Source organism: Bos indicus x Bos taurus, chromosome 13 (assembly GCF_003369695.1).
Source record: "Bos indicus x Bos taurus breed Angus x Brahman F1 hybrid chromosome 13, Bos_hybrid_MaternalHap_v2.0, whole genome shotgun sequence".
Classification (NCBI taxonomy): domain Eukaryota; kingdom Metazoa; phylum Chordata; class Mammalia; order Artiodactyla; family Bovidae; genus Bos; species Bos indicus x Bos taurus.
In genome coordinates, this window is record NC_040088.1 from 65,366,786 (window position 1) to 65,390,933 (window position 24,148).

Sequence of the window (24,148 nt, forward strand, 5' to 3'; positions counted from 1 at the left end):
GAGTATTGTTGGTATAACCTCCAGAGTAAGATGGGGACCCCTCAGAGTGTCTTGGATCTGCCTTTACTGAGAGCCTTTCTGAGTTTTGATCTTCACTGTGCTCGAGTGAGCCCAGTCACAGGGTTTGCTTGGCTAAAAGTGATTAAAGGAGTTTCTTCCTAAAACTATTCCTTGCTCTTCTTTCCCTCTCTATTTTACTCAAAGCCTGTTACATCACACATTCATAGATACACATTTTGATAGAGAACTATTTCTAATTTCTTTAAGTAGCCTGATATATTCCTGAGAAAAAATGAGTTGGCTCCTCTAATTGCAATGTTATACTTCCTAATCATAGTGTTTAAAAAGCAACTAGTTAATGAGCATTTGTGTGTGTGTGTGCACTTCCTTTCTCTATTTTCTGTGCTCCGGTATCTGCCCCATAGTTTCTCTATCAACCTTCCCTTTTCTTGGCAATTTTTGCAAGCTTATTCTGGTTTTTAGAATGAATTCTGGGGTTGCAGTCACTCTTCCCTACATTTTATCCTTGATTCTAACTTTCTTTGGTTCATTTTTTTAAGCTTCTTGATTAATGGTCTTTTTTTTTCTACTTATAACTGATAGTATCTCATTAATTTATTCTCAAAAGTATAATGATTGCTTCTTTCAGAAATTTAAAACGTGAACAAGGATTTACTACATCAAATTAACATAAAAAATACACTTACTGTCATGAAAACATTCATGAGTAGGAACAGGTGAAATCACTTCTCAAACTACGGATGTAAAAATATTTTTAAATATTAGCTTTTAAATCATACAAGAAGTCACTTTTTCACTTAAAAAATAATGTTACTTACAAAATTAGTAACTTACTGTGTCTTCATTTCTTTTTAACGAGTTTTATTAAATAAGAGCAACAGCATTAACATTTTACTGTATAATAAAAGATTGCATCCTGAACAGTTCTTTTCTTCAAGTGACTAAATATTCCTTTCTTTGATGTCATAACTTAAGTCTTAATGAATTATATATATAGTGTATGTGTCACAAATGCACCATTACCAGAAGTTTTTTCTGTTGTTTATAAAAGCAAACAACTTCATTCTCATCAGTCTCAGTTGATCTGTTTTGTTTCAAAGTGTACTTTCTAGAATAATTTTTAACTTATCGTTTTCTGTAGGGAAAAAAATCACCTAAAATGTGCAAATAATACAGTTTTTAGAGAACATGTTTAGAGAGAACATGGGTAAACAGTAGACGATTCTTAACTTAATGAACAATTTGCCCTGCAAAAATGTGAGTATCCTGAATAACTTTGGGGCTGGGGCTCTGTTTTCACAGAGTTTAGGAGTCGACATTCTCCCTCCTCCAGATCCTAAACCGCCGAGAGCTGAATTTAACTACAGTGTGGGGTTTAAGGATTTAAATGGTAAGCACCATCATTTGTTTTCTTGAGTGATTTGAAATCATAGCAATGACTAAAATCTGTCAGAGTGTAATTCGCAGCACTAGAAAACTAGGAATACACTTCCTTAGTTCTACATATATTCTTTCTGAGATTTTAAAAATTGATTTCACTTAATTTTATGAAGAAGTTGTATGCAAAACAACACTGGCTTAGGAGGAAATAAACCCTTGTTACATAGTTAGGAGATCCAGCCTTCAGTCCAGGTGCTGTACATGGAGCCATTGTTGTTCAGTGACTAAGTCATGTCCAACTCAGCGACCCCATGGACTGCAGCATGCCAGGCTCCTCAGTTTCCACTATCACCTGGAGTTGGCTCAAATTCATGTCCATCGGGTTGGTGTCCATGAGATCTAACCATCTCATCCTTTTCCACCCGCCTTTCCTTTTGCCTTCAGTCTTTCCCAGCATCAGAGTCTTTTCCAGTGATTCAGCTCTTTGCATCAGGTGGCCAAGGTATCAGAGCTTCAGCAACAGTCCTTCCAGTGAATATTCAGGGTTAAACCATTAGCATTAATGTAATAATATGCTGCATGGTGTTCATGCTGATGATGTTGGGCAATAAATGATTTCCCCATGCTTTCTGATCCTTTGTTCCTGAGAAGGCTGTATTTCCCCCATTCCCATTTCCTCAATCTCGTTCACGTTGCACACAGCAGCTAGATTTGTCTTCCTCATCGTCGCTTCCACCCTGCTCACCCTGTGTTCATCACACTCACCATCCGGTGACTGCCTGATCAGCCAAGTGCGGTCCCAGCTCGATTCACGGCCATGGCTCCCTGGGTGCATGTGGTCTCATTAGTTTTCAGTATCCCATGTCTGATCACCACAGTAATCTCACACGTGGAAGAAATTCCAGCGAAACCATCCCCCCTCCCGCTCACTCTGAAAATCTGGGTCTGCTGTTTCCTTTAAGAGTTAACTCCCAGGACTTCCCTGTGGTGGAGTGGTTGAGACTCCTCCGTGCTCCCAATGCAGTAGGCCCAGGTTTGATCCCTGGTCAGGATCCCACAAACCATGTGGTGCAGTCAAAAAAACAAAACAATCCTTAACTACTAGTATTAATGTATAGAAAGTCTTGAAAACAACAAGAGAAAATTCTTTAAAAAAAGAGAGAATTAACTTCCAACTCACAATCTTATGAAGTCTTCACCAGTTAATCCCAATTTTTCAAAAACATTTTTTTCACTCCTTAATGCCCTTTGTGCTTTGTTTCCTGCTGTTTATCATTAGTTGCTCTTTTGAGATGTGAGAGTTCCTACAGTTGGATGGTGTGCCCACAGAAACTCTATCCTCACCCCAAATCTCAAGGCATATTAAATAAATCCCAGTTGGTGGAGACCGACTCTCTTCCAAGTATATTCATTAGTGTTGCTCTGTTTGCTGCTGTCCAAAGACCTGGGAGAATTTTCCATCCATTTCCAGCCTCCCCCCTCCCCTACTTTGTAAAACTCTAAGATCTTGCACCAGAATGCACAAGAATTTCCTCCATAGGCATCCAGTCAGCACTTAGATTTGACTTTATAGGTGGCCTGTGAGGATGCTCAATGTAGGGAAGGCATTTGCCTCCCTTTCTTTTTTTTTTTTTTTTTTGGAAGGAAAGGATATTTTTAGCTTTATTGAGGTTTAACTGATGAATAAAACTGTATGATACCTAAAGTGTACAACGTGAGGATTTGCTGTGCATATACATTGTGAAAAGATTTGCCCTATCAAGACAATTAACCTATCCATCACCTCACATATTTACTTCTTATTTTAGTGAGAATGTTTAAGTTCTACTCTTTCAGCAGATTTCAATTATACCACACAGTGTTAGCAACTAGAGTCATCGTGGTATACTTAGATCCTCAGACCTTATTTGCCTTATAAATGTTCATATTCTTTCACCAACCTCATCCTATTTCCCCAACCCCAGTCCCTGGCAACCTGTACTCAAATTTAATCTTTTTTAAAAAATTAATTTATTTTTTAATTGAAGGGTAATTGCTTTACAGAAAAACTGACTCTTTACAATGACTTTCATTTAGTTTTTCCAGGTACACATCATTATCTTGCTCATGAATGTGATTTTCCCTATCAGAGTCCTTAAATGCACTGGAAGACCAAGATTTAGATGCTCTCATGGCAGATCTGGTAGCAGACATAAGTGAAGCTGAGCAGAGGACAATCCAGGCCCAGAAAGAGTCCCCTCAGAAGCAGCCTCCTTCAGCATCCCTGTGTGTGCCAAGTTTCAGTGATACAGCCTCTCTTGGTTACGGAGCAAATGTTGCTGCACCGAGTCAATATGATGATGACTTACCACCTCCACCAGCTGATCCAATGTTAGACCTTCCTCTGCCACCACCCCCTCCAGGACCCATCTCTCAGGTAAGTCCATGGGATCAGGACTCTTGACCTCTGCCACCCATGATCTCTGACTTTCTTCAAAGTGACAGTTCCATTCATAAATGTGTATGCCCAGAGCTCTAAGATTCAAAAAACAAGGATCCCAGATGTGTTCACTGCAGTCAGACATAAAATGGCCATGAAGGACACGTTGGTGAGTATAAGGAACTTACTACGGCCATATTCAGGAAGTAGTACAGTTTGGCTAAAGTCTACATTTGTACGTGGCTTTTCCTGATGATACTCACCTCTGGGGGTCATACATGATTAACCTGGTATGAGCTGTGGAAATGATTTACACATTGCTGTGTCCCTGGTCCTTGCCCAGTACATAAAGAATAGAAGGCATTCCTTACATATTTCTAAATTGAACTAAATGGAATTTTGCTGAATTTGACAGCCTTGTTCATTGGCAAAGATATCACTTGTAAGGTCAAAGTTGGAAGGGGTGTTATGGGCAAGCAGGTGGTAAGTGATATTAATAGATTTCTGGGAAGTTCATATTGTCATTATTTGGGATGTCAGTTTATGTCCCTCATCAACGCAAAAAGGGTGCTTTAAGGATTTTGCCTAGGGTAAGCCACTTTTAAAATATTTCAGAGAAATAACCTAGCTCTATTTCCTGTGGCTCTCACATTTATTGTACTGTATGCTGATCAGTACTTATAAATACAACACTAGTAACCCTGAAAATCCCTACAATATCTTTTGGATGAATAAATATGAAATATAAACAAATATCAAATACTACTCATTGCTGTATTGTGTGATTCTTGTATAAAAATTATTTGAAAATTGGTGATCCATTTAGATCAGGGGCTTTTTTTTCCCTCCAGTTTATTGAGATATAATTGATGTATAATATTAGAGAAGTTTCAAAGGGCCTGGTTGAGTCCAAAAAACTTTTCAGAGAGAATTTTGTACATTTATATTATTTACAGCAAGATACAGTAACATAGGGCTTCCCCAGTGGCTCGGCAGTAAAGAATCTGCCTGCAAGTCAGGAGCCACAGGAGACATGGGTTCCATCCCTGGGTTAGGAAGATCCCCTGGAGGAGGGCATGGCAACCCACTCCATTATTCTTGCCTGGAGAATCCCACGGACAGTGGAGCCTGGTGGGCTGCGTCCATAGCATCGCAAAGAGTTGGACATGACTGAAGAGACTTAGCATGCACATATGCAATAACAAAAGACTTCCCTGGTGGCTCAGTGGTAAAGAATCCAGCTGCCAGTATAGGAGATGCAGGTTCGATCCCTGGGCTGGGAATATTCCCTGAAGGACATGGCAACCCACTCCAGTATTCTTGCCTGGGAAATCCCACAGACAGAGGAGCCTGGTGGGCTACAGTCCTTGGGATCACAAAGAGTCAGACACAACTTAGCAGCTGAGCACAAGCACGACTATACAAGTTTAAGTTACACAACATGATGAGTCTTAACCACTGGACAGCCAGGCAAGTACCAATACAGGCTTTTATCAACAGAAAGTGACTAAGACACTGGCGATGTTGGGAATACTTACTCGCTTGTATGATTAATGGACTGTGTTGACGTCATAACATTTTACAGGAAGAAGAAGAAGCTCAAGCCAAGGCTGATAAAATAAAACTGGCATTGGAAAAACTGAAGGAGGCCAAGGTCAAGAAGGTAAACTACGAATCACTTTTACACGGGGCAGTCAAATTAACAACTTCTTCATATGCTTAAGGGTAAAAAAGTTTTACATTCAAGTGGTACTTTCCAATGAGTTGTATTTTTTTTAGCTTAAGGACAAAGATAAATTATTCTTTCCATGACATCAATTGCTCATTTGTGATTGATAAATAGGGAACCTATGTTAGTGTCAATGTGGATGTTTCCAGGTTTCTACCCCCAGGGCTCCCTCCCCTGAGGATGCCCTCTGGGTTCTGCTCACTCTTGGGTAATAGCAGGTGGCATCCTCTTCTGGGCCCATCTCAATTTGGTTAGAGTTCAGCTTCCACTGGCATCACCTCATTCCCACAGTTGCTTTTGTGCATGTCATATACCCCCTGGGGCAGCCCCTAGACTGCCCTGGGTGTCTGAGTTCTCCCCTGAAGTTCCAAATGTTATTCTGGCTGGTGCTGTGCGTTCAAAGTTGCATAGGTTTTGAGTGACCTGCCCCAACCCTGTGGTCCCAATAAGCGTGTAATTTATTGTGCATTTTCTGTAGCTTTTTCCAGAGACGCATTTACTGTATTGTATCAGAAACACACATATTTAACCTCAGTAAAAGCATCTGCCTAATAATAAAGTGTTAATAATAGTTAATTTGGTAAATTAAGAGAAAGATAAAGTCTCACCTCGACCCCTGAGGCATATGCTATGACTGAGACTCATTAAGAGCTTTTTAATTACAGTTGGGTGAATTATTCTTTTCATAGAGGGTGTTCGATTTTATGTTCCTGCAGCCTCTCTCATGGTTCTTTGAATGAAGGAGTTCAACACATGCTGATTGACATTTAATAAATATTCCTTCATTACCCCGGGATCCAGACAGTCAAGGTTCATCTGTGAGAATGTTTCCAGATCAGCCTGGTTCCTTCCATTTCAAGCATGCATGCACCTTCTTACTATTTCCCTTCCTGTTCTCTATGTGTAATTACATTCTGTGGTCGGTTACTGAGCTGATGCCTCTGTGAATCCCTGGTTAAATCCAGCTTCCCTTCTGCTCAGCCCGGGCTCTCAGTGCTGCCAGAGCTTGCCACTCCAGTCTCTGTCTCACGAACCTAGAGAACTGCTTCCACCTTGTCCTCTCCCTGAAAACCTCCAATACCTCCCTCCTCTTCCTCGTGATGTTGCCACCCATTGCGGAGAAGTAGAAGCGACCCAAAGAAAGGTTCTACCAGCTCCTAACACAATGGCCTCCTGCCCGCCTGCACCTCCGGCCGCTGGTCCATAGTCTTGTCCCGTGGATGGCCTGTCGTGTTTCTAAAACCGGCTCCTTCGTGTGCTTAACCGGAGATGAAGAGGACAGGGACGAGCGAGCAGTATTTCCTGCTGGAGACCAGAAGCTAGAGAAAGTTGCCATAATTCAGTTGAGGTGAATTGTAGCGGCAGCGAAAAGCAGCACCTGCCTCTAGTCAACAAAGTGTACGTGAAACAGAAGCCGCTCTGATCGGGGGGAGAGAAAAGAAAATTAAGAAGCCAAGGTGTTTATTTTTTTCTCACTTGAGGTACTCGAGACTTATTTCTAAAAAGAAAAGGCTGTGTGGCACAGATAATTAAAAAAAAATAACTGAGTCATACTCATCTGTTAATAAAGTTAGTAAGGTATACTAACACATAATCTACAGCATGTTTTATAAAGGCTGGAAATCAAGTTGACCTGAAGTACTCTGTCCTCAAATATTCTGCTGGGTGTTGTCATCTTTTTGGATCAGGAATGATATACGTAGTTTGTGGTGCAACGTTTTTAGAACTGGAAAGAGTATCAGACTCACTCATTGACTGTATTTGTTTCTTTGTGGTTAAGAGTCTGCCTACCAATGCAGGAGAAGCCAGAGGTGTCGGTTTGATCCCTGGGTGAGAAAGATCCCCTGGAGGAGAGAATGGCAGCCCACTCCAGTATTCTTCCCTGGAAAATCCCATGGTCTTTACTACAATGGGTCAGAAAGGGGAAGTCTTTTCATTCTGGAATCAATTTGCCCTATATGATATGGTATTGATGTGAAATGGGGTCGCAAGGAGTCGGACATGACTGAGCGACTGAACTAAACTGATAGATGTGAGAAGTACTCAGCTTGCTACATCACGTAACCGTGCTTTAGGGTGTCATGTGCTGATACAGAACTACCCTTCAGCTTGGAAATGGGAAGAGGGCTGAAGAAGAGTCAACATGGTTTCTTTTCACTAAACGTCACCTGCCTTCTCTTGGTTTTTTCCCTAAGTTTCATGATTGTGGACATTTGTAACTACATGTGCGTTAAATTTAGTTTGCAGTTTCTGCCAAAAGAAAAAACCAAGCCCTTTCCATCACTGCATCATTGTCAAACTATGTGTGCGGTTTGGTTTTTTTCTCTCTTTAAAAACAAAAGATAACACCAAGCTATGTTTTGTTTTTTCAAGAATTCCTAAGCGAGAAAAAATGTGGTCAAAAGTTATTGATTTTCCCATCGGGAACATTGTCCTCTAAATCCTAACATTGGTAGGGTTTCTTAGGACCCGTAGCTACTTTATAGCAATAATCCTCAGCAGAGAGCAATGGGTATGCCTTCTATGGAAAATAAGCCATGGTCATTCTGATATTTGAGGAATTTCTGTTTTTCCAGGCACCCCTCCAAGCGTGATTTCTCAGGTCAGATGAATGTTTTGTGTGGGGTTTTTTGGCCATGTGGTGTGGCATATGGGATCTTACTTCCCCGACCAGGGATTGAACCCTGTATCCTGCAGTGGAAGGGTGGAGTCTTAAGCATTGAACTGTCAGGAAAATCCCCAGATGAATGTCTGTGACACTGTGGTATTTATTTGAGCCTGTTGTGTTTAATACATCAAAAGATGAACAGACAACAGAAACAAAGTGTCCAGCTAGAAGTTCCTGGGCTACAGGTTTCAAAGGGAAAAAAGTATTCTTTGGCCAAGCCTGGAATAAAAGCCTGATTCAAAAAGCCTCAGGAGGAGGAAACGCACTTAACTGCCCCAGTGTTTGCATTTGAGTCTCAGGAGTGCAAGTGGGGGAAGGGGAGATACTAGGTGTGCTTCTTCATGTGGTCTTTGCTGCTCCTCACCCAGATTCTTATCACCACCCACACCCTTGGTTGCTCTCAGTAACTCTGCACAGCAGTCCGCAGGCACTGTGTGCCTGTCACCATTCACTGCACAGTGTCTTCAGGATCCGACTGCGTGGGTCCAGCGAGGCAGTTTACCTGCTGCTCAGAATGTGGCCCAAACTTTAGGGGAGGAAGAAATGTTGCCAGTTGTATGACTTCTCTTTCCATCCCTTCGAAATACTTTTTATTTATTTATTTTTAAAATGTGTTTATTTGTTTGGCTGCACCGGATGTTGGTTGCCGCACACAGGATCTTCAGTCTTTGCTGAGGCATGGGGGCATCTTTAGCTGTGGCATGAGAACTCCTGTTGTGGCACATGGGATCTGGTTCCCCATCCAGGGATCAAACCTGTGCCCCCTGCATTGGAAGCGTGGAGACCCAGCCACTGGCCCAGCAGCAAAGTCCCAATACTTTTTAAATAAAGATGCACTTCCTATACGACTAACCAGGACCAACCTTAGACAAACAATAGGCAGAACTTGTCTCTATCCCACACTTCTCTTTTCAAGCTAGAACAGAAATTTAAGCAAGAGTGTCTGGGGGTTCTGGGTGACGATGTTGCTTCAGGAATGCTCTGCTGGTGGTGTGTGGAGTAGCTTCAAGCACTGCAGGCTGTAGGTTGGATGGGGATGGTCTGGAAAGGGAAGGACAATCCCAGGTGGCAGAGATAGACTCTGAATCAGGGAGGACCAGTGATTTTGGTGGGCTTCCCTGGTGGCTCAGACAGTAAAGAATCTGCCTGCAATGCAGGAGACCCAGGTTCAGTCCTTGGATCAGGAAGATTCCCTGGAGAAGGGCATGGCAACCCACCCCAGTATTTTTGCCTGAAGAATTCCATGGACAGAGGAGCCTGGTGGGCTACAGTCCACGGGGTCACAGAGCCCAGATCTCCTTCATCAGAATGGAGAGTCTCTGAGGACTGGGCAAGGACTTCGCTTATTGTGTATTATTTCTGGTTTTGTGAATTGGTTTCTCCAGCACCTGTCTGTATTCCTGGCACATGAATGAGTCTGTGGGATACCTTCTTACCTAAATATGCAGAAGCAATAGAAGTGGAAACCTGAACCTTTCTCAGTGGCCTTCTCCAGTTGCTGGAATTTACTAGCTGTCCTGTGGCTTTATCCTCAGCTTGTTGTCAAGATACTTATGAATGATAACAGCTCGAAGTCACTGATGGTGGATGAGCGGCAGTTAGCCCGAGATGTTCTCGACAACCTTTTTGAGAAAACCCACTGTGACTGTAACGTGGATTGGTGTCTTTATGAAATATATCCAGAGCTGCAAATCGGTAAGTCCCAGTCCTAACGGCAGGCTGTATTCCAGAAACCTGTGGTTTGCTTTATTATATTATGGGTTTTGATCTAATTATGAAGAAGAGTTTTGTTCAAGGCTGTGAAGACCACCCCACCCATCACTTTCCTTATTTTGGATTCAGTGCTTGTCTCTTGCTTGATGTGTGGTGAAGAGACTCAGATGGAAGCAGGTGGCCAGACCCGGGGGAGGGTGTGCATTATTGCAGCTACTTCTCTAGCAGATCCAAAAGGAAAGTGAGTGACAAGATGATGCTTCTTACTGTTTAGCCAGCTGAGCTGATGGGCCTGGGTGCTGATCAGCCAATGTCTCTTTAAAGTTTGCTTCTTTAAACTCTAAGGCAGTCATCCCCCACCTTTTTGATGCCAGGGGCCAGTTTCATGCAAGTCAGTTTTCCCATAGACCTGGTCGGGATAGTATTGGGATATTTCAAACGTGTTACATTTACTGAGTTCACTGAACAGGAGCAGTTAGGTCTCTGGCAGCAGTACGAGCAATGGGGAGCAGCTGTAAATGCAGATGAAGCCACTTCATGCACTCGCCCGCCGCTCACCTGCTGCTCAGGTGGGTTCCTAACAGGCCATGGACCAGTACCAGCCTGTGGCCCAGGAGCTGGTGACCCCTGCTCTTGGGTAACTCTGCCCCGAGGCCTCATGTCCCTGTCCACTTTTCTTCCTCCACGGCTCACTCACGTAGTATCTGATACTTTGTCTAGTGGAAGAGGCTCAGCCCCAAAGAGCAAAGGACAGTTGATAGAATTTGATGAACTAAAAAAGCAGTTCAAGAAAGATTCTGTTACTTCTCATTCTTAATCCACTCACAGAACAGTTGTCTCCCGGGAGAGTTGGGATATGGAAGAGCTGGGATACAGAATTGTTGGGATACAGGGTTGCCTGTTTTAGAAGCTTTGGAGATATGTCTTACTGGAGGAAATGATCTACAAGGAAATAATCCTCCAAGTTTTCTTCAGTTCTCAGAGTCAGATAGAGAAAAGACAGGAAGGAAGGTTTAGGGTTGGTTTCGATATTCGTATAATACATTGTGTTTTATATGTATTTTATATGTGTTTAGGGAGCAATGTTTTGTGGGGCCCCCAACCTCTAGGATCTAATTGATGATGATCTGAGGTGGAGCTAATGTATTAATAATAATAGAAATAAAGTGCACAATAAATGTAATACCCTTGAATCATCCTGAAACCATCCTCCATCTCCGATGGGTGGAAAAATTGTCTTCCATGAAACTGGTCCCTGATGCCAGAAAGGTTGAGGACCTTTGTATAAGTGCTTATTAGTTATCTCACCAGAGAAGGCAATGGCACCCCACTCCAGTACTCTTGCCTGGAAAATCCCATGGGCGGCGGAGCCTGGTAGACTGCAGTCCATGGGGTTGCGAAGAGTTGGACACGACTTCACTTTCACTTTTCACTTTCATGCATTGGAGAAGGAAATGGCAACCCACTCCAGTGTTCTTGCCTGGAGAATCCCAGGGACGGGGGAGCCTGATAGGCTGCCGTCTATGGGGTCGCACAGAGTCAGACACGACTGAAGTGACTTAGCAGCAGCAGCAGCAGCAGTTATCTCACAATTTGATTCAAAGTTATTTACCCAATTACTGCCTAATTGTCCTCCTTCCAGACAGGGTGGAGGGCTATTTAAAATAGTAAAAAACCCTAATACAAAAAAGGAGCAATGGCTGACCGCTACCACTATATTATAGGCTTATCTACCATGTTTTTTTATGGGAAATAAGTTGAAGACCTGAGACTGAAGAATAGACATAACAGAGATGTTACAGTATGACATCATGTAAGAATTGCTGCTGCTGCTAAGTCACTTCAGTCGTGTCCAACTCTGTGCGACCCCATAGACGGCAGCCCACCAGGCTCCCCCATCCCTGGGATTCTCCAGGCAAGAACACTGGAGTGGGTTGCCATTTCCTTCTCCAATGCATGAAAGTGAAAAGTGAAAGTGAAGTCGCTCAGTTGTGTCTGACTCTGTGTGACCCCATGGACTGCAGCCTACCAGGCTCCTCCATCCATGGGATTTTCCAGGCAAACGTACTGGAGTGGGGTGCCATTGCCTTCTCTAATGTAAGAATTAGGAATTTCTAAAACCAATGAGAAGTATGAAGCATTGTGTTAGCTCAGTACCAACTTATTTCTTTGTTGGAAACCCTGCTGTCTTGGGTCTGAAAAAATGCTTTCTCTTGTTACATCAGAAAGGTTTTTTGAAGACCATGAAAATGTTGTTGAAATCTTATCAGACTGGACAAGAGACACAGAAAATAAACTGTTATTTTTGGAGAAAGAGGAAAAGTATGCTGTATTTAAAAACCCCCAGGTAAGATAATTTGTATATTGTTAAACCATATAAAATATTCATTCTGTAATGTCAGCTGTGTCCTCACAAGATACCTCACAAAATTTCACATTATTCATTATCTCACAAAATATCACAAATGTATTCCTTTCAAAGAAATACAAACTCAACGCTTAGGGGTCAGGACAGGGGCCCCTTGTGCCACGTGGGCCTGCCTCTCTGGGGTGAAGTAGGTTGGGGCAGTACAACCTTACTGTCCTAATTAGAGCAACTTTGTTGATGAAGCAGCTGAGTCTGTCTCAGTTTCTCAGGCCAGTTGGCGTTGGGAAAGTGCCTCTTCCCAGTTAACTGTGGTCACAGGGTGGTCTGCTCCTCCTAAAAAAATGCCAGGTGTTCAAATGAACACATGAACCTCAGCTGTAACCCAAAGAGTTTTCTTTTCCCAGCTGTGCCTACATGTAGCCCCCACTGTGCGAAGACCAGTGGGGCCCAAAAAAAAATCAGAAGTGTGAGGCCTGGGGTCTGTGTCTGGAGAGGGTGACCCACCTTGGTATTAACATTAGCCGACCTTCTTGCCAGGAGCCCCGAAGAATGTCTTTTTCAGAGAACGTGTTGTGAAAACAAATTAAGGCCACCTGCTTGCTGTATTGCTGTTCATTTCTTTTTATAAACATCTTTTATGTTTCTGACTTCAAAATTAATATCAATTTATTGGAAAAAAACTGAAAAGTAGAAGAAAGGAAATTTAAGTATTCCCACAGTTCAGTGATCATCACTATTGATACTTCAGGCAATTTTCGTTCCATTGTTCTGTTTCTTAACCGAAATTTGGTAGTGGTGGTGGTTTATTTAGTTGCATAAGTAAGAAGCAGAGACAGAACCACAATGGCATGCTTCCCCCTGGGTGCAGAAGGGCACCAACCGCCATGGGGGAAAATGACCTCATGGTCTCTCCCCTCCTTTCCAGCCTTTCTCTCCTGCCAAGGTTCATCTCTGACCATCTGGGACCAGGCCCAGCTGGAAGGAGAGTCATACAGGCATCACATTTACAACTTACAGAAGGGGCTTTTATTTTATTTTTTATTGATTGATTTTACTTATTTGGCTACCCTGGGCCTTAGTTGCAGCACTAAGGATCTTAGTTGCAGCAAGATCTTTAGTTGTGGCATGCAGGCTTTCAGTTGCAGCATATGCACTATCCCTGACCAGGGATCAAACCCGGGCCTCCTGCTTTGGAAGGGTGGAATCTTAACTTCTCGAGCACCAGGGAAGTCCCTGGGAGGGGCTTCTCCTTTAAAACAAAGTCTTCTCTCGACTTCAGTGCCCAGAGCCCCTGCCCAGCCATCATGGGCGTGTGTATCAGTCAGGGTTGTGAACACAACCTGAGGGTCCCAGTGGCTTCTAGCAGCAGGTATCTCCTCTCTCCAGGGCCTGCAGGTCAGCAGGTCCTCTGTCCCTGGCTCTACAGTGTGAGTCAGATCACGAGAGTTCCACATGCCTCTTACTGTCCTTAGACCAGCAGCCACCTGTGAAACACTCTCCTCCTGGTGAAGGGCAAGCGTGCTGGAGAAGCCGTGGAAAAACACCCTGCCAACTCTCAGGCCCTCTGCTCCCATGGACCCACATCCTGTTCTCCCACCCACATTCTGCTGGCCCACGCAAGTCACGTGGCCAAAGCGAGCATAAGGTGGCCAGGATGTGCGCTCCAGCCATCCCGGGGGGTGGGCACTGCACAGTCGCCAGGTGACAGGCATCACTGAATTCTGACACAGGATGGAAGAGAGCTTGGGGTGATGGGCTGGGCTGCATCAGCTGCGCCCCAGTTCTAGCCAGGCTGGTTGTTCAGCAGTGCCCCAAAGATAACCCAGTATAATTTTTAAAATTTTGTTAAATTTTTTTAATTTTTTTAAATTTTGTTAATTTATAACATTGTGTTAGATTCAAGTGTACAGGAAAGTGATTTGGTCATACACACACACACACATATATATTCTTTTTCAGATAATTTTCCATTACAGGTAATACAAGATACTGCGTAGCATTACCGAGCTATACAGTAGGTCCTTGTTGTTCTCCTCTTTTATATATAGCAGTGTGTGTATGTTAATCCCAGGCTACGACTTTCTCTCTCCCCTTGCCCCCACTCTCCCCTTGGTAACCATAAACTGGTTTTCTGTGTCCGTGAATCTGTTAATATTTCTGTTTTGTAGATAAGTTCACTTGTATCATTATTTTAGATTCCACATATAAATAATACATGATATTTCTTTCTCGTCTGATTTATGTAATATGATCATCTCTGGGTCCATCCATGTTGCTGCAAATGGCATTATTTCATTCTTTTATGGCTTAGTGGTATTCCATTGTATGTATATACCACATCTTCTTTATCTGTTCATCTGTCCATGGACATTTAGTTTGCTTCAAAGAGCCCCAGTGTTTAACCACCTCTGGGCCTTTGTCCACGCTGTTCCTCCTGCCCTGAATGCTCTATTTCTTTCTTTTCCTCTATCTGAATATAAACATCTTTCAAGTTACAACTTACACCTCCTCTGTGAAGTCTTCCTTGATCATCTCAGCCCACAGTAATTTCCTCCTCTCTGCAAACCTACAGAACTTGGCTCATTTTTAATTTGTGCAGTCTTATACAGCTCCCCCATCTATAGATATATAGCCATCTACTTACATTTATCTTCTCAGTGTGATAAAATGATTCTTAAAACAGGGATATTTTACATGTGAAAAGTACAAATATTTACTCATGGATTGGTAAGTGTTTGCTTGATTTATTCATTATCCCAACAAGGTGATTTTAAACAATGGATTTGCCGTTTCTTTCCTATCCTGCTGCTCTCAAAGCCTGCATTTTCAGAAGCTGTGAGAAAGAGGGGCGGACTGCAGCTGAAAGTCTCATTTCCCATTTTAAAGTTCATTTTTCAGCTCAGATTGTCCCTAACAGATAATGGATTAACTATTAAGTTCTGCCACTTGCTACAGAGCCCCCCAAATTCTCACCCAAGAGCAGTCAGTCCTTGTAAGGATTGCCCTGCATGATCTCCAGCTTGGAATTTCATTAAAGCCAAAGCATAGTATAGTACTACCACCTGGAAGGGGAAAAGGTATTCAGAAGCTGAAAAAGTGAGAGGGGTCTCAGAAAAGATTATGGCTTCACAATACCCTAATAAAATGAGACCCTTCGTAGTTCATAATGGAAAAGGAAATGGTAATCCACTCCAGTATCCTTGCCTGGAAAATCTCATGGACAGAGGAGCCTGGTGGGCTGCAGCCCATGGGGTCGCAAAGAGTCGGGCACGACTGAGCTACTAACACTTACTATAGTTTAGAAAGGCTCTTTCCCTGTCTGTCCTGCAGAGGGCGAAACATGCTCTCCTTTTCTCAAATGATGACGACCCACACACGCTCTGCAGTCTTCCTCTTGTTCCTCTCCCTTCTTTCAATGCATACATGATCACATTTTTCCAGGGCCCTAAAGCAAGTGTCCTTGCTAGCACCACACTCTGTATTCATTGTCAGGGCTAAGTTATCACGTTTTTTTTAATTTTGGTGACATACACATAACACGGGGTTTACCATTTTAGTCACTTTTTGGTGTGCAGTTCAGTGGTGGTAAGTCCATCCACTCTGCCACACTGGATTCTTTCCTGTGGTGTTGAGAGCAGTTTAATACTGAGAAAGATCATGACAAATTCAAAGCTCTGGCACTAATTGTTCTTGGGCAGTCACTTATCTGTTTCCTTATCTGTGAAATAGCAGTCACACCTACATTGTGGGGTTGCTGTGAGGATGAAATGAAAAGTGTACCTGTAAAGTCTTAGTATAGAGTTGGGGCAGGTGGTATATGCTCCATATTACATTAATCACAGTCTGCAAGCCAAATACATAAAATTAGAATAATTTCCAAACCCTATAGAATAACCAGTACTTTGGCCACCTCATGCGAAGAGTTGACTCATTGGAAAAGACTCTGATGCTGGGAGGGATTGAGGGCAGGAGGAGAAGGGGACGGCAGAGGATGAGATGGCTGGATGGCATCACTGACTCGATGGACGTGAGTCTGAGTGAACTCCGGGAGTTGGTGATGGACAGGGAAGCCTGGTGTGCTGCGATTCATGGGGTCTCAAAGAATCGGACATGACTGAGCGACTGAACTGAACTGAACTGATAGAATAACCACGCTAATTCACAATATGCTATCTTTTGAAATAATACATAAAAGTTTGTCTTTAAAAATGCATTAAAAGATAATTCAAGGATATCAACCTTGAACATTGCCTGGAAGGACTGATGCTGAAGCTGAAGCTCCAATACTTTGGCCACCTGATGAGAAGAGCCTACTGATTGGAAAAGATCCTGATGCTGGGAAAGATTGAGGGCAGGAGGAGAAGGGGGCGACAGAGGAGTGAGATGGTTGGATGGCATCACCGACTCGATGGACATGAGTTTGAGCAAACTTGGGGAGATAGTGAAGGACAGGGAAGCCAATTCATGGGATCACAAACAGTCGAAAATGACTGAGTGACTGAACAACACAGAAAGATAATTCAGTAAGATTTATGGAAGGAGTTGTACCTGGCTTATTTCCTCTGGTAACAATTTGTCATCGTGGTACATTGTATTTCTAGGAGATCTCCTAATTCTGCAAAGTTTGCTTTGCAGTTTGCTTCCTCTTTATTTTCAAACTTCAATGTAAGTAGAAATCATCCAGGAAGTGTGCTGGAATGCAGATTCTCAGGTCCCCTGAGAGTCCACTTCAGTAGGTTGGGGGCCCTGGGAACATGAATTTAACAGAGCACTGGGGTGGTCTGGGGGTCACACTTGGGGAAGCACTCTCATCATGTAAATAAACATTTGTATCTAGACTCAGGAGGCTCCTTAACTTAGTTACTACCCTCCAGGGTTATATGCTGTAGTTTTAATACATTTTTTTTCAGGCATTATTTTATAAACTGTTTCCACCTGCTGTTGCTGCTGCTGCTAAGTCGCTTCAGTCGTGTCCGACTCTGTGCGACCCCATGGACTGCAGCCCACCAGGCTCCCCCGTCCCTGGGATTCTCCAGGCAAGAACATTGGAGTGGGTTGCCATTTCCTTCTCCAGTGCATGAAAGTGAAAAGTGAAAGGGAAGTTGCTCAGTTGTATCCAACTCTTCACGACCCCATGGACTGCAGCCCATCAGGCTCACCCCCCCATGGGCTTTTCCAGACAAGAGTACTGGAGTGGGGTGCCATTGCCTTCTCCCTTGTTTCCACCTAGAAGTCCTTAAATGCTTTAACTATGGTAATGGTTCCGCCTGACATAGTCCACAAGCAGATGTTCCAAAGGGATAATCATGGGAAAGGCGAGGACCCTGCCTCCTCCCTGAGTCAGGAGCTGCTGGAATTAGAGTAGGTTTGGTCTCTCTGCCCTTGAACTGCACTGACCTTCAGTTTCAGGGGTAACTGTGGTGGTAAGAGCCCACACATAAGATACATTTAGCTCTGGTGTTCATTCGCACTGCAGTACCCTAGCTGTTTAACCTGGCTGAGCTTCAGTGTCCGAACCTGTAAAGTGGAGGGGACTGTCACTTACCTCGCAGCTTTGTCATTAGGATTGGAGGTGGTGTTTGCGAAGCACCTGACTGAAGATATGCCATATAGTAGGTGCTCCCCCCAAATCGTGAGTGCTTCTAAATGGTGGTCTTCCTTGCATTTGCTAAGCTGGTTCTCTTTCCAGAGATGTCCTTTCTGCTTCTCTCTGTCTCTGCAAGTTGCCAAGTAGCAAAGTCTGTGTTTTGACTGACTCATGCAGTTTTTAAAAATTAAAATTGGTTGCCCACACTGATAAAAGTCCAGATTTCACACTTCTCTGGAGAAGCCAGAGTCTCTAGTCCTCAGGGACCCTACATGGTGACCAAGGACCTGGGATCTGGGATGCTCCACTATCCTCCAGTTCTGGGCTTTTCCAAGGGCCCTGGGGTCTCCAGGCTTCCAGCATTTGACATGGAATTCTAGACCATGGTTAAATTAAATGACAGTTGTATCCTTTGCTAGTGTTTTCTCTCTTGTGCTTGTTTCCTCATTGATTATACACCGTGCAGGGAAGGGTAGGTGTTACTTCTGGCCAGTGGGGCAGTGCTCAGCACTTGGTAAGCCCCTCAGTAAGCACTTGGTCGACAGAGACCATATACTGTGGTCCTCAGTTTACCTCCTCCACGTATGTGTCCCTCTCCAGCAAGACTGTGGGTTCTGTGCAGTGGCTACCATGGTGATGAACCCTTACTGATCCTATCTTTTACTATTTTATTTAGAATTTTTACCTGGATAACAAAGGAAAAAAAGAAAACAAGGAAACAAATGAGAAAATGAATGCGAAGAACAAGGAATCCTTGCTTGAGGTAAGATTAATTTTGCAGAGCAGTAGAAAAGAGAGGAATATTAGCTGTATCTTTTTAAACTATTTGCTTCTTAGAATAATGGACGATTGAGAGACACACTGACATTTTAACTTGGGGTTTTAAGATCAAATTATTACTAAATTATAGCTATTTAGATCATTAAACTGGTTCTTGGAGTTGGTTGTTCAAAAGTATTGTTTTAGACAATATAGTTTACTCTTCATGAAGTTGGATTGGTAAGTCTTGACTAAAAGACAATAATCCACATGAAACTCGTCTCTAACATTCCATAGATGTCATTGCTTACATGCTCTTAACAGAAGTCAGGCGTGGCTTCTTTGCAGTGAATTCTCCGGTGCCCCTCCAGCAGGCAGGTGTGGTGGAAAGTTGAGATGGCAGTTGGAGATCTGATCCAAGTTTGGTTCTGCCTGTTGAGATTCATGTGTTATTGGGCGAGTTCAAGAACGTTGGTTTCCTGTATCGTATTGCATTATTACAAAGATTTAGCAAGAGAGTGGAAGCACCATGTGTAAAGTATGGGGCACATGTCTGAGTATCACTCAAGGCTGTATTGCTGAAGTTCATTTGATTCTTTTGAAACTTCAGAATGACTTTTCACATTGCAACTTTGCTAAAAATTGAGGCCCTGGTCCCCGCCTATAATGCAAATACCTGCCAGGCCACAGGTCACAAACGGGCATGGGAGCCCCAGATTTTTGTTGCCCCAACAACATGATGACCTTTTGAATTAGGAGATTTGTGGCTTCTCTTGAAAAGTCAGAAGACCTGGTGACACCTGGGCCCACATTCCCACCCAGAGCCAGTTCACTGATGGCTCATCATGAGGAAAAAACTGTATAACTATGTGGGGTGATAGATGTTAACTGCACTTATGATGGTGATCATTTTGCAATATATACATACATCAAATCATTATGTCATATACCTAAATCTAATGCAATTTTCTATGTCAGCTGTATCTCCATTTAAAAGTATGCCAAAAATAAAATACTAATTTATACATATTTTATGTACAGAATTAATGATAAAAAATTTTCTATTTACTAGCAGTGAAATCATAACTTTTCCACTTACAGGTAAAGGAATAAGTTATATATTTATCTACCTACAGTATCAGAAATAGATTTTATGTAATACTTCCACAATATGTACCAAGATTGTACTCACTACCTTCCTTATGAAGTTGGGGCTGTCAGCACTCTTATTTTGCAAGTAAAGGCACTGAGGTTGAGTCACTTGCTCGGAATCACAGAGCTAAGTGGTCAAGGAGCCTAGAAGTCGAACTCTGGAGCTGAAATTCAATCACCATGTTCTTCCTGTCTTTTGGCAAATAGTATGCAGTGTCAATATATGCATTCAATTAGAGCTGTAGACAAAATGATTTTTAGTTTGCAGGCTAGCTTGCCACAGTTTATTTCAATGTGAACAAAATGTATGTTTATCTCTGATGGGTTTTATATCATTGGAATCTCAATTTCAGGAGAGTTTCTGTGGAACATCCGTCATTGTGCCAGAACTCGAGGGAGCTCTGTATTTGAAAGAAGATGGGAAGAAATCCTGGAAAAGGCGCTATTTTCTTTTACGAGCTTCTGGAATTTATTATGTCCCCAAAGGAAAGACTAAGGTCAGAAAGAAAAAAAAAATATGCTTATAAAAAAGGCATTTCATGAAAGTGAAAGTCACTCAGTCGTGTCCAACTCTTTGCAACCCCATGGACTATACGATCCATGGAATTCTCCAGGCCAGAATACTGGAGTGGGTACCCTTTCCCAATACTGGAGTGGGTAGCCTTTCCCTTCTCCAGGGGATCTTCCCAACCCAGGGATCAAACCCAGGTCTCCTGCATTGCAGGCAGATTCTTTTCCAGCTGAGCCGCAAGGGAAGCCCAAGAATACTGGAGTGGGTGGCCTATCCCATCTCCAGTGGATCTTCCCAATGCAGGAATTGAACTGGGGTCTCCTGCACTGAAGGTGGATTGTTTAACAGCTGAGCTACCAGGGAAAAACTAAAGAAATCCTCAGGTGGAAATTTCAGTACTCTGCCTTTTGCTGCGAGATTCATATGATGACAGTGTTTATTCAAATAAATATACTTTTAGGATAGAGTTTCAGAAATCCTTCTGAATCTTTCAGTTGCTTTCTTTTAAAGGTAAAGAAATCTATCTACTTTAAAAATCAGGTCTCAGAAATTATGACCAAAGCATTTCTCTAAAGATTAATTCATTTTTTAACATATTGATTTCAGAGGACTTTTTCCCCTCCCTTTTTACTCTATTGTTCTGTAGGCATAAGAGTAAGACTTCTTTTACCTGGAATCATACATCTGGGTATAGCCAAATTGGGGGACAGTTTAGCAAGATCTAGGCAAATGTAAAAGGGAATGCCCCTTCAAAGGCCGGCTCCATGTTTAGCAATCTATCCCACAGAGTATTTTTAAGTATTTTTTGTAATAGCAAGATATTAAAATAACCTCTGGTCCTCTATAGTAGGATGATTGAATAAATAATTACATCTCTACAGTGTAATGTTATGCAGCTATACAATGCGATATTGCCTTTCATACATCCTGACATAGACTCCAAGATATAATGTTAAGAAAAAGAATAAATTCATGAAAAAATATTAAGAGTAAGATCTCATATATTTTTAAAATTTTATATGTGAATATGTCTACACATACATAGGCATATAAATATATTCCCAAAAACATTTGGAAGAATCTCTTCTCTGGAGAAGAGAAATGAAATGAGAAGAGAAGAGTGAAGGAAGATTTTCATTTTTCTTTTAAATATATATTTATATTTATCTTTAAATAGAAGTATATATATATTTTTAAATTATGAAGAATGCTTTATTTTTCTAATTAAAAATACTAAAACTTTGAAAATCCAGAAGAAAAGCTCTCACAAGAAAAAAATGTACTGCCATATATAAAAGAATAATTGTGCATTGAGATGTAGTAATTCTGCCCTTTATTTTTTATTGATTAAAAAAGAGAAGGTGAGGGGGGAAGTAATAGGACAGATTTGTAGTTGATGTGTCACCAATATGTAGATTAGAGGTCTCACGATGTGTGTTATACGTAAGGAGAGGATTCTGTTTCCATAGCAACACTGCCAACCCTAAAGAGATGGCATGCAAGGAATCTTTTCTCCTCAAGAAGAGATGCATGAAGTGTGTGCTGATTTTCTGAGCATCAAATACCACTCATTGTTCATCCACGAGGGACTTTTGTCCTAAATGCTCAGTCAGAAATCCATCAGTGACTTAGAATGGCAAAAGCCAAAATAAAACGTCTGACAAGGTGCTCAGTCACTGTGTCTGGACCACATCAATACAGTAATGATGTCTCCAGGTCAGCCAGTCGTCTCTAGGGGTCCATGTGAGGAGCTAGGACAGCAGTGTAATCTTTTGCTCCACCTGTGGCACGCTGTTCTGCCTTAGATGTGCTCTTTCACTTCTTAAAATGTAGGCCTGGCTTTTAGAAGACTACATGGTAAATGCTTAAGTAACACCTGAAATTCTGTATTTTTCTACTAAAATGTAACCCTTCATTGTGCCGTGAACAACCTTGGGAAAACATTACCTGTCAGCTAGGTTGAGGTTATTTTTTCCTTCTCTTTCAGACATCTCGAGATCTGGCCTGTTTTATACAGTTTGAAAATGTCAACATTTACTATGGGATTCAGTGTAAAATGAAATACAAAGCACCCACTGACTACTGCTTTGTTCTAAAGGTAGGTTTTAAGTCCTTACCTTAGATCTGTAAGCAGTTTGAATCAGTTATTTCCTTTTTAGAAATGTTCAGTGTTATATAGTTAACTACAAGTATAACATAAGAAGCTTTTTGTTGTAAACCAAAGTAGGAAAGGAGAAAGCATTTCTACCCTATTCAGATCATTTTCCCCAAAGTCTGTTATTGAGTCTAAAACTTTCAAGTTAGCCTGTCTGGATTTCTTCTCATCTTATGAGAATAAAAGCTCTACATTTTGGACAGATTTTATTTTTAATTTTATTGACAAAATGATTGATTGTTCAGTTCTTTATCAGGTCCTTATTCCATTGTAAGATATTTTGAGAAATGAGAAAGTTGACAAGACTTCCTAGAAAAATATAGAAAATAGAAAAAAAATCTTTTTCTAAAAATAGTATTAGTGGGTCTTGAAACTTTTTAAAGTGCACATTATCAAAAGACAGTATGTATTATCAGATGTCTGGTAAGGTTGACATTAGCACCATATTTTGGAAGGTTGGGCAGAAGTAACTTTTCTCTGCCAAATGTAACAACTGACTCCTAGAAATGGACTCAAGGAATATATGGAGCTCCTCTGGCCATGTCATTGCCTCCAACACCACAAATTCCCCTTCACAAGTTCACACCAGAAAAACTCAGGTTATCTCATTCCATTCGGCTCGGGTGCAAGGCTGTGTGCAGAATTTGTTTTTTTCCTGCAAATATACTTTATTATTTTTTATTAAATTATAAACATTGCTGTGCAATGTTAATTTATATAAATTACAGGCGTACAATATAGTGATTCACCATTTTTAAAGGTTATACTCCACTTACAGTAATAAAATCCTGGCATAGAAAGGGCCATGAGAACAGCAGCAAACACATTATACATCGCATCTGCAATGCAGTGATTTAAGCACTTTTCATATGTTAATGAATAGATGAATTCATTTAATCCTTTATCAGCCTTCTGTGGTAAGAACCCAGTTCTCCCTAGTTTGATTTCTGTATTTATTTTTGGCTGTGCTGGGTCTTCCTTGCCACACACGGGCTTTCTCTAGTTGCGGAGAGCGAAGGCTACTCTCTAGTTATGGCGCACGGGCTTTCTCTAGTTGCGGAGAGCGAAGGCTACTCTCTAGTTATGGCGCACGGGCTTCTCGTGTGGTGACTTGTCGTGTTGCAGCTCCCAGGTTCTAGAGCACACAGGCTCAGTAGTTCTGGTGCACAGGCTTAGCTGCTCCATGGCATGTGGGATCCTTCTGGACCAGGGATCGAACCTGTGTCTCCTGCAATGGCAGATGGATTCTTTACCACTGAGCCACCAGGCAAGCCTCTCTCCGTAGTTTGTAGATGTGGAATCTGGGCACAGAGACTCTCAGCCAGGAACTAGCTGAACCAGGATGAGAAGCCAAGGCGGGGAGGGCGGTGTGAGGAGGCTATTCTCTCAGACACTGTTAGCTGGCACACAAAATCTCTTCTCAGCCTCCCCTAACCCCAGCCCCAGCTGCTCTTGAACTGTGTTTTCACTGTGTTGCTGTCAGCCCTCGGGGCCCTCGTTTGCAACCCTGAGACTCAGAACTTAAGAACGCAGAGACCCTCCTTTGCACATGGGCATCCCGATGCCTGCACAGCATAAGAATGTCTTCTGGCTCTAAGCATCAACAGTCAGGGCTTCTCTGCTGGTGATGAAATACGCTTCAGAGCAGACAAATATAATGAAAGTTGTCAGAAGGGCCCATAAACC

At 42.3% G+C, this 24,148-nt stretch overlaps 1 protein-coding gene across 2 annotated transcripts in view; it reads left to right on the forward strand.

The window, feature by feature from the left end:
- Positions 1-24,148, forward strand: part of APBB1IP (amyloid beta precursor protein binding family B member 1 interacting protein) — a 75,972-nt gene that overhangs the window by 39,396 nt on the left and 12,428 nt on the right. For both annotated transcript variants that reach the window (XM_027560074.1, XM_027560073.1), the window contains exons 4-11: positions 1,324-1,411; positions 3,531-3,817; positions 5,406-5,483; positions 9,753-9,912; positions 12,156-12,277; positions 18,562-18,648; positions 20,150-20,293; positions 22,295-22,405. In XM_027560074.1, the coding sequence (XP_027415875.1) occupies positions 1,324-1,411; positions 3,531-3,817; positions 5,406-5,483; positions 9,753-9,912; positions 12,156-12,277; positions 18,562-18,648; positions 20,150-20,293; positions 22,295-22,405 (1,077 nt within the window). The remainder of the gene's footprint in view (positions 1-1,323; positions 1,412-3,530; positions 3,818-5,405; positions 5,484-9,752; positions 9,913-12,155; positions 12,278-18,561; positions 18,649-20,149; positions 20,294-22,294; positions 22,406-24,148) is intronic.